Source organism: Podarcis bocagei, assembly GCF_964188305.1.
Source record: "Podarcis bocagei genome assembly, chromosome: 2".
NCBI lineage: Eukaryota > Metazoa > Chordata > Lepidosauria > Squamata > Lacertidae > Podarcis > Podarcis bocagei.
Window position 1 is genome coordinate 10,672,015 of NC_138126.1, and position 10,150 is coordinate 10,682,164.

Here is a 10,150-nt window from a genome sequence, read left to right on the forward strand (position 1 = left end):
GGACGTTTGAAGTTAAATATCATTAAAATAAATAAATTAAAAGAAAACCGGCAAGGTGGAATTGGGGAGAAATCTGGCCATGGATTTGAGACCTCTAGGCTGACAACATACAGACGGATGGACATGGGGAATTCAAACCGGGGAAGGGGGGGGGGGAGATTTGGAATCCAAAGGCTGTGTATCCATTTTTTGAATCTTTTTATATCTTTTATCTTCTATATCTTTATATAACTCTTGTATATCATTTTATTTTGATAGGACGTGTTTAAAAAAGGGAATTCGTGGAAGGAAACTGGGGTGGATCTTGGGGAAAATCTTTTTTTCTTTTTCTGTTAACGATGTGGGATGGTGGTAAGATTGTATAATTCAAATTGGATAGTGGGTTAAACAAATTAAGTTTTAAACTGGGAGCGAGAGCTTGTAGGACCAAATTAATGAAAGGGGAATACAGTTGGGAGGGGGAGGGGGGAGTCCCAGAAAGTCGGCAATGAAAGTAAGGTTTTAAGTGTATTTTATCTTTTCTTTTCTTTGTATTTCTATATATTTTGTGTTCTGGAAAATTTAATAAATATGATTTTAAAAAAAAACCAAAGTGTTGGTGCTGACCTTTAAAGCCCTAATTAGCCTCCGCCCAATATACCTGAAAGAGCATCTCCACCCCCATCATTCAGCCCAGACACTGAGGTCCAACAAAGTAAACCCTAATTTAAATGGATCTAGAAAATCAGTTTCCTGTGAGAGTGCCTGGATTTGGCCTGCAACCACCTGCTCAATAGCGTTCCCCAATTACCAATATTAAAGTCGGCTAAACAATGCCTAAACTGTCAAAGTTGCGACAATTGCTATGAAGTGACAGGGCTGGTGCAAAAATCAGCTGCCACCCCTGTCTCCATGCTTGAGCAACTCCAGCACATGAGCAGAAAATAGCAGAGTATCAAATGCATGAAGTCCATCTCCCATGCATAGTTCCAAAGAAACACTCACTCATACAGCAGAATTCTTCAGCAATAGTTTACTGAGGTTTAAAAGCGTACAGGACTTACTGGATCCCCAGTAAGGTACAAATATCTTCCACCCCAAGAGCACATCAGGTTACAGAAGCAAAAAAATAGACAGGAAAACAGGAAGTAAGAAAGACTGAAGCTAAACTGCCCAGCAGACAGGAGAATATAATACCCACCCCAAGCGATAACCTTGAGTCTCACATGACTATCTAGATAAACACAGCTACTAGCTTGTTCTTTTGATAACTAGAAAGTTCTAGAAAGTTCAGAAAAGTTCTAAACCCATAAAACTCACAATCCCTGCCACGAGGGATTTGCTATGAGGATGGTGAAAACCAGAGGGCTGGAGCCAATTAGCCAACTGGGAAATTCCAACCTGGCCCTGAATACAGCAACCGACTACGTTCCTAGTGACCCAAAGCTTCTGCACACCAGTGAAGTGTTAGAATTCCTGATCTATGAGTGCAGTCATGGGATTTTTGTCTATCACATGATGGTGTATGTTTTAACTCCACAGAGTGGGAAGTGACAGAGACAGGATGTTTGTGTTACTGTGTTCCATGAAGTGGGACTATTGTCCTTTTGTTCTTTTTCTCTTTGCTGTCTAATGCTATAGAAAGAGGGAGCCATGTTGCAGTGCTCCGTGTGTGTTTATATGTAAATAAAGTAGATTAGCCAAAATGCTGAGTTGCTGAGGTCTGTCACACAAGGTGCACAAACTCTGCAGATCCCGGTGTGCCGGTGTCGGTTGGCATTGGTCACTGTGATGTTCGGGCTGAAGAAAGCTTTTGAAGCTCCCAAACGAAAGACCAGGAGGGAGAGAACATGCCAGTCGGACATGTGTCTCTGCCAGAGTCCTACTCGAGTCCTACTTGAGTGAAGAACATGAGAGCATCCCTGTAAGAAAAGTGTGTAGTTTGTTAAGAGTACTGGGAGCTGTAGCTCTGTGGGGGGTAATCTACAGTTCCTAGTATTCATTGGGGGGGGTCACATGCTGTGTCTCAAACGTTTGATGTGTATGCAGCCCACCGGCCCATCCAGCTAAGTATTATCCCCTCTAACTGGCAGGATCTCAGAATGAAAGTGGCATTTCCTGGTCTTCATGCTTTAAACTGGAGATGTTGGGCATAGAACCTGGGTGGAACCAGCTCTGCTTCTCAGATACACCCCTCCCCCTCTGGAGACAAAACTGGTTCTGCTTCAGATTCTGTTGTAGGCAGAATCTGTCCCTATACATAGTACTCAAGATCAGATGCCTTTAGTTTTTATTGTCAGGTATTCCTTTGTATTTAGGTCAGGCCTCAGTATAAAAATGTAGCATTTGGGAATGAAGATGCAGCCCAGAAGCCCAGCACTAGAAGCCAAGATAGAGAAGATCTGCACGGCTACCATGTATTTCCCCTTTGTGCTCAGGTAGGTGGGCACAAAGGAGACCCAAACGCTGCAGAAGACCAGCATGCTGAAGGTGATCAGCTTGGCTTCATTGAAGGCCCCAGGCAGCTTCCTGGCCAGGAAAGCAACCGTGAAACAGATGGCAGCCAGAAAGCCCATGTAACCCAGGGCAGCATAAAACATGGCAACAGACCCTTCATTGCATTGCAGGGTGATCTCTCCAGCCTGCGAATGCTTGTCAGAGTCTGGGAATGGGGGAGAGATACACAGCCAAATGATGCAAATGACCATTTGGACACTGGAGCAGGAAATGACAATGGAGTTGGCCAGACTTTTCCCTAACCATCTCCTCCCCCTGTTCCCTGGCTTTGTGGCCAGGAAGGCCAGCACCACCATGATGGTTTTGGACAGCAAAGAAGATACAGCAACTGAGAAGATGGTGCTGAAGGCCGTTTGTCGAAGGAGGCAGGTGACTTTCCTGGGACGGCCAATGAAGAGGAAGGAGGACAAGAAGGACAGCAGGAGGGAGACAAGGAGGATGTAGGAGAGGTCCCTGTTGTTGGCTTTGACTATGGGAGTTTCCTTGTATTTAATGAAGATCCCTACAACAAAGCCTGTGGTTAAGGACAGGAAGAGAGCCAAAGACGTCAGGAGAATCCCCAAATATTCTTTATATGATAGGAAGGTGATAATCCTCGGAATGCAGTGATCTCGGTCCTTGTTTGGATATTGTTCTTCTGGACATTTGGTGCAACGCTCTGCATCTGAGGAGGAGAAAAGGAATGGCTTTGGCTTTGCTTACACACATATTCTATTACATGTCGAGAAATGCACTCATATGGGAGATATCAGAAAATGAGAATGTATTGTAAGAAAGGCAAGCTTTTTGGTGCATTTCCTTATGGGATAGTTTTTGGGCAGTAACACTACTTCATTTCCATATTTCATTTCGCTTTTAATTTGTATACTGCCTTTCTATATTGCTATGCAGAAGGAGGGTTACAAGCTGAAAAAACTACGAAATAGACAGCAAAGATCACAGGCCTAATACACACACAAAAAGTCATAATAAAAGCATAACTTTAAAATAAACAACATATCATATAAAGCAAAATTCAATAATATTCAATAATAATACTAAGGAATAGTAAACAGTAAAATTTAATATCAGCAAATAATAAATAGCTAACACTTATCATGTACAATAAAGAATTACTAATGTATAATCAATAAAAAAAGCAAGTCAAAATGAATAAAATACCACAAAACATGCAAACCATGTAAAAGGATCAAACTGCGAAACAAGGACACACAACTTATGATTTATTTATTTATAATTTCTTGAACTCCTCTCTTCCAAGCTGCTACAGCTGTTCTCAAACTCCTTGCCTGGGATATCCAATAACGTCCTGCTTAAATCCCATAATTTGTAATTGTTCTACAATGCAATGGAATGTTCACCTAATTATTTTGATTATTGTGCATCATGCTTTCTCTCTTTTAAATGAATTGAAATTTTCAGTATTTCTCATTAATTTTAAAGACAATTTAAATTCACTTTTGTGAGGGTGGTTCTGGTTCTCTGATCCTAGAAGGCATGGTATAAAGTAACCAAAGCTGTGCCTTATTGGCAGGGCTGGCTGAACTCAATTTGCATCCCAGAGATTGCTTCCTGCAAGTAATTTCTTTCAAATTACTTCCTGGGAGGGGGTTAAAAATGAAGAAATCAATAAAGGATCTGCATCCAAATATGTCTTTAGAATCTTCACAGAAAGTTTCGGGCCAATATGTTGCCCTATTCATATTCTCCCAACCAATTCCATCTCCTGTGGCGTCACCCACCTTCCTGTGTAGATATGGTCCCTTCCCCACACGGAACACAAGCGTAGCAGCAAACCGGCTTGTCTTCTTGAACCACCTTGGCATATCCTGGGCGACACCTTTTGGTACACCTGGCGTGAGGAACAGTCTAGCCATAAAGAACAGATGGCACATTAAAGGGGAAGTGTCAGCAATACTTGTGCATATGGAACTCACTCAGAAAGTCTAGAAAGAACCCATCAGGGTCCCACAAGCAAGCACCCTTGATGTCAGGGGTGCCAACTTGAATAAAATATTGTGGGTGCCCAGGTAAGCCACACAACACATAATCAATGCCCATCAACTTTCCTAGGAGTTGGCTCCTATGGTTGATGTAGAACAGAAACCTCCCTCCTGTGTTTGCTTTTTTAACAATAACAATAACATTAATAGTTTATTTATACCCCACCCATCTGGCTGGGTTTCCCCAGCCACTCTGGGCGGCTTCCAACAAAAGATTATGAATACATTAAAATATCAATCATTAAGAACTTCCCTAAACTTGGCTGCCTTCAGATGTCTTATAAAAGTTAGGAAGTTGTTTATTTCCTTGACATCTGATGGGAGGGCGTTCCACAGGGCAGGCCCCACTACTGAGAAGGCCCTCTGCCTTGTTCCCTGTAACCTCACTTCTTGCAGAGAGGGAACCACCAGAAGGCCCTCGGAGCTGGACATCAGTATACGGGCTGAATGATGGGGGTGGAGACGCTCCTTCAAATATATTGGGCTGAGGCGGTTTAGGTCTTTACAGGTCAGCACCAACACTTTGAATTGTGGCTTTCAATTGAGTGCAGGAAGCTCCCGCAGCCAATCGGAAGCCGTTCCTTGGTTTTTGAACAGTTTGGGCAGTTGAGCGGACTACAGGAATGGATTAAGTTCAAGAACCAAAATGCCACTGCACTCGAATGAGCCCCTTGGAACGGCTCCTGCACAACCACCCTGACCTTCTGGAACTGGCATGCTAAGCAGGCCTTACTCCCAAGCTCTCTGTTTTGCTCACTGGGCTCCAGGATGCTCTTGCATGGGCTCTGCGATGTTCTCATGAGATCTCACAGGGCCGGGCTGGATTAGCCATTAAGTAAAATAAGTACGTGCTTAGGGCATCCAGGGAAGGCGGGGACCACAGGAAATATTCTGTTGCTGGATTTACCATGGACCATATTGTGCAGCTCAATCAGGTTCCACAAAAAAGGCTCCCACAATATATGAAAAAATTACATACAAAAACAAATAAACACAAATACATACATACATGTGTGTGTGTATCTGCATTTGAGGAGTATTATACACATTTAATAATTTACTTAATTAATTATAATGAAAGCATCAGCGAAACTTCCCAAAGATTATACCTGAATTCCTCTTGGAAATTCGACAAATTACTTGATCTTCATGTGTATCATGTGGAATAAAGGGGCTCTTACCTGGTTGAACCACTTGGGCCACACAATAGCTTGTGGGTTAATGGTGAGCTTGAAGTCAGTGGATGCCTCTCTCTCTATACTCCCAATTTTCACTCTAACACAAGACTCATTGGGAAGCACCACCCAGTTCTCAATATCAAACATGATTGGCAGCTCCCCATTCTCACCCAAATACAGTCCGCCCATGGAAGTGTTCAACCACCGGGTTTCTCTTATGAAAGGGTGAAGCTGGAATGACAGGGGAAACAGCAGCATTTCAAAGCATTTTGGACATCTCATTCCTTGTCCCTTTGAGCTCCAAAGTCCTGGCATACCTGGCCTCGTTGGAATTTACGGAGGACTAAACACCCAAACTTAGAAAGCATTTTAGATGCCTCATCCCTGCTTCCTTGGAACTCAAAACTCCTGTTGTGCCACAACTTCTCCTACTGGCAAGACTAAACAGACACCCTCCAGGTGGAGGGACGTCTGCTTTTAACTGGTTTTGGCTTCTATTGGTTTTATTATATGGTATTATGTTTTTTATTGCAGTAGACCACCTTGATATTGCATTCGTGTCTAAATCAATGAGAATGATTATTGTAGAGCTGGTAGAAAGAACTTTGATTTCTAGAAAGGGAAAGGAAATACCTGCCATGGCTGGAGCCTTTGACATGCCAACTGGTCTCCTCCACCCGCCATCAACATCTGCTTTGATCTGGATGAACAGGCAACATTTAAAACATGTGCCATGATTTGGAGACTGAAGTATGTTCTGTGGCTGTCTTGAGACAGAACAGTCTGCAGCTCCTCTTCAGACGGCACCTCCGGATTCTCCACATCTCTGCATCTTGTCCAACCTCTCACAGCGAGGACGTGCTTTGAATATGAACAACTAAATGCTTTTTGCCGCAAAAGATTAAGAAGATGGGACTCTGATTTACAGCAGTCACGTTTGCTCCTTATATTGGTCTTCATTACAAAGGAGAATGAACCATGGATATACTTCAAGATCTTGGGACCATAATACAAATTGATGTCAATGTCTTGAAAAGCTGTTGTGAGCCATACTTTTGGCCCAATTTGTTTCTCGAGTTCTTGTTGTAGTTTCATGATGATAACCAATCCCCTATAACTGCTTACATAGTAAAGGAATACATCAGTCTCTATCCATAGGGCAACTGATTCACTTTGTGTGAACATCTTTTCTGGTATTGTTACTGAAAAGGCAACACAAATTCCATTGCTGGCCATCAGAGATGTCAAGGCATTTAAGAACCTTTCTCCATTCTCATTCTCTGGAGCAAAGAGGCCGATCCACGTCCATCCGAAATGCTGGAGCAACTTTACAATCCCTGTGTACTGAACTTCTTCATTGGGGACCGTACGGTAGACAAAAGGGACTTTGGTGTTCTCATCAACAACCCCAGATACAAAGCCATAACTAATCTGGAGTGCGGAAGAAAAGTACAATGTTTCATTTTCAGAGCAAAGTACAAGATTAGCCGGAAATATTTAATACCTAACAAAAATTGTGCTGACTGGGGCTGATAGTTTTATTTTGAAACTTTGGGAGGCTGCAACCCCAGCAAAGTCTCTGTGTCAATAATAATAATAATAATAATAATAATAATAATAATAATAATAATAATAATAATTTTTTATTTATACCCAGCTCATCTGGCGGGGTTTCCCCAGCCACTCTGGACGGCTTCCAACAGAACACTAAAATACAATAACCTATTAAACATTAAAAGCTTCCCTAAACAGGGAATAAACTTTAGAATCGTAGAGTTGGAAGCGACGCTGAGGTTCATCTTGTCCACCCCCCTGCAATGCAGCTGTCTCATACGGGGATCAAGCCTGCAACCTTGACGTTGGCTGCACCACACTCTAACCAACTGAGCTATCTAGCTTAACATAGCTCAGGATTTTCTCCCTCTTTGATGACTCTTTTTGACTCTGCTGACAATAAAGTGAATTTATTTTGCTGCTGAACCTCTTTTGTGTCCCTCCATGCCCCACCCTTCATACCTGTGGGATTTTGTACATGCCTGACGTGGTTGAAATCACTTTGGAGATGATGGAATCGGCTCCTTCAAGAACAGCCAAGATATTATTCCATTTTCCACAGCGATAGTTTGGAATATTGCTTTCCCCACCTGCAAGCAGGTCTAGCATGGCATCAGAAGTGATCCTTGCATTGTAATAGTTCTCATAGAGGCTGAAGCCCAATGTAATATTGCGTAAGAGCCTGGGATCCCGGTTGATCTCTTGGATGGCGAACAAGAAGGACAAGATGTGCCAGTAGAACCTAAATGGTGATCTGTATGAAATCAATCAAATAAAAAGTGTCAAACCATTCACCATTTAATGAAAATAAATCATGATCAGGCTCATTTATACACTTGTGTTCTTCAACAAGCAACACAGCAGCACAGAAGGTAAAAATAGAGCACGTCTGGGAACATGCAACCCACTAGCTGCTGCAAAACTCAAGTTCTCTTCAGCCCCTGCCAGCATGGCCAGTGATCAGGGGTGATGGGAGCTGCAGTCCTGCAATATCTGGAAGACCACAGAGTCCTCACCCCTAAAATGGAGACTATTTCCCTAGTAAACAGGAGCCATTGGGGTGCAGTAGAAAAATGTGACATCCTTCTGCATATAATTACTTACTCATCCCTAAACCTGGTTAATGGGGGCTGCGAAAAGTTGTATGGAAGTTGTAGACCAAACACATTTGGAGATATTATCCCGCCAATGAGGAAGTCGCCAGTCTGGAAATAATTCTGTGCTTTGATTCCTTCCCGGATCGGATTCAAGGGGCATTTTGCCTTCAGGTTTCTGCAGGATTCAAGCAAAATGAGCAGCATCAGCATCTGGGATCTCATTCTGACTGACTGCTACACCTCTCTTGTGAGTGTTCCTCTCTCCCCCATAGCCAGCTACATCAGAAGAAGCCAAAAAACTCTTATTTATCCAATATGGGTAGTGCTCAGCTATACCTTCAGAGCCATTAAACCTCACACAGATGGATCACACCCCTCATACTCTCAGTCTTCACTCAGTCTGTCTCTGACACAGGTGATCTTCTGTGCATCAACTTTTCCCTCAGGAACAAGGCAGAATAAATCACTATGATGTTGATAATTATAAGGGGAAGGAAGTTCATCTCTGCAACAACCTGAAGTCTCTGTGTGGCCTGAGGGGCAGGAGCAGAGTTGGAGATAAACATGTTTGGGAGGAATAAAAGTCGGTGCAAAGTTGGTTAGTTTGACATGGGTCACATGGCTTACCTGGGTCCCCACAATATTTTATTTAAGTTGGTACCCCTGACATCAAGGGTGTTTGCTTGTGGGACTGGAGACCCTGCTCTCCAGGGAGGTCCGGCTGGTACCTTCATTGTACACCTTCAGGTGCCAAGCGAAACGTTCCTTTTAAACCAGGCCTTGGCTGATTGACATCCAATGCCCTTTGAAATGTCTTCTGGGTGGAGGGATTCTTGGTTAGTTTATGTTCTTTTTTATTATGTATTTTGTCTTTTTTTATATTGTCTTTTTATGTTGCGAACCACCCTGACATCTATGGCCAAAGGGCACTATATAAATTTTATTATTATTTATAATAATAATGACCGCTCCCCGCTTAAAACGGGGGGCGCCCTTTGCGTGGGCGCGTGCAGCCCCTAGATCTAGAGTGGCCCCAACAGCATAGGCTTGGCTTTGCCTTCCCTCAGGTGGGATACCTGGAGGTCTCCGCCTACCTCAGTCAGTTGTCCAATCCCACCTGGGGGAAGCGTTACCAAGGAGACCAGGCCAGGTAGGGGAAGGATTACCTGCCCACACAATAGAGGGAGCATCTTACCTAGGAATCCTCACTTGGCTCCAGAGCTTCTGGATCTGTATCAGGCCTTGGGCGGAATCCTTTTGTCCATCTTCCTCTTGCGGCGGCGATACCAGGGTTCCCCGTTAAAGGGGTTTTCTGAAGGGAGGCTTTGGCCGTACACCGAAAGGTCGTCATTGCTCTCTCCTGCGGCGGCGGCGTTACGGGGGCGGCCATCTCTGCTTGAACATATGTTCTCCAGAGCCGGCCCATCCCCCCCACACACACTGGATAACCCTGATGCTCCCTAGGTCCCCGGCTGGGGACCAGGGAGGGAGAACGCCCAATGCCTGAGCCAAGGTCTACCCACATTTGAAATTTAATAAAGTTGTGGCCAATTTAATCCCATAGCACGTTGTCTTGAGTCGTTATTCCACATGACGGGGGGACCGTGCAGGATCTGGGGACTCCGCCTGTCCACGCAATAATTAATCAAACTGAGGTGTCTGGCTTACCTCATTTCTGACTACCTAATATCAAGTTTCTGTCATGTCCTTCCATGTACTGAGTTTTCTCCTAGTCTTGTACTTTTGATCCTCATCAAAACTCATATGCCAAAAATATTTCTCTTCCGCAAACTGTGTGTAACACCACTGCAGATTTCCATAT

General features: G+C 43.6%; 1 protein-coding gene across 1 annotated transcript; it reads right to left on the reverse strand.

Annotated features, from left to right (window-relative positions):
• Positions 1 to 1,762: 1,762 nt before the first annotated feature.
• Positions 1,763 to 8,686, reverse strand: LOC308581216 (vomeronasal type-2 receptor 26-like). The gene is made up of 6 exons (XM_081183749.1): positions 8,336 to 8,686; positions 7,694 to 7,985; positions 6,311 to 7,108; positions 5,681 to 5,908; positions 4,239 to 4,365; positions 1,763 to 3,160 (listed from the first exon to the last, which is right to left on the reverse strand). The coding sequence occupies exons 1-6, from the start codon at positions 8,548 to 8,550 to the stop codon at positions 2,253 to 2,255; spliced, it is 2,568 nt and encodes an 855-aa protein (XP_081039875.1). The 5' UTR covers positions 8,551 to 8,686; the 3' UTR covers positions 1,763 to 2,252.
• Between the last annotated feature and the right edge of the window lie 1,464 nt (positions 8,687 to 10,150).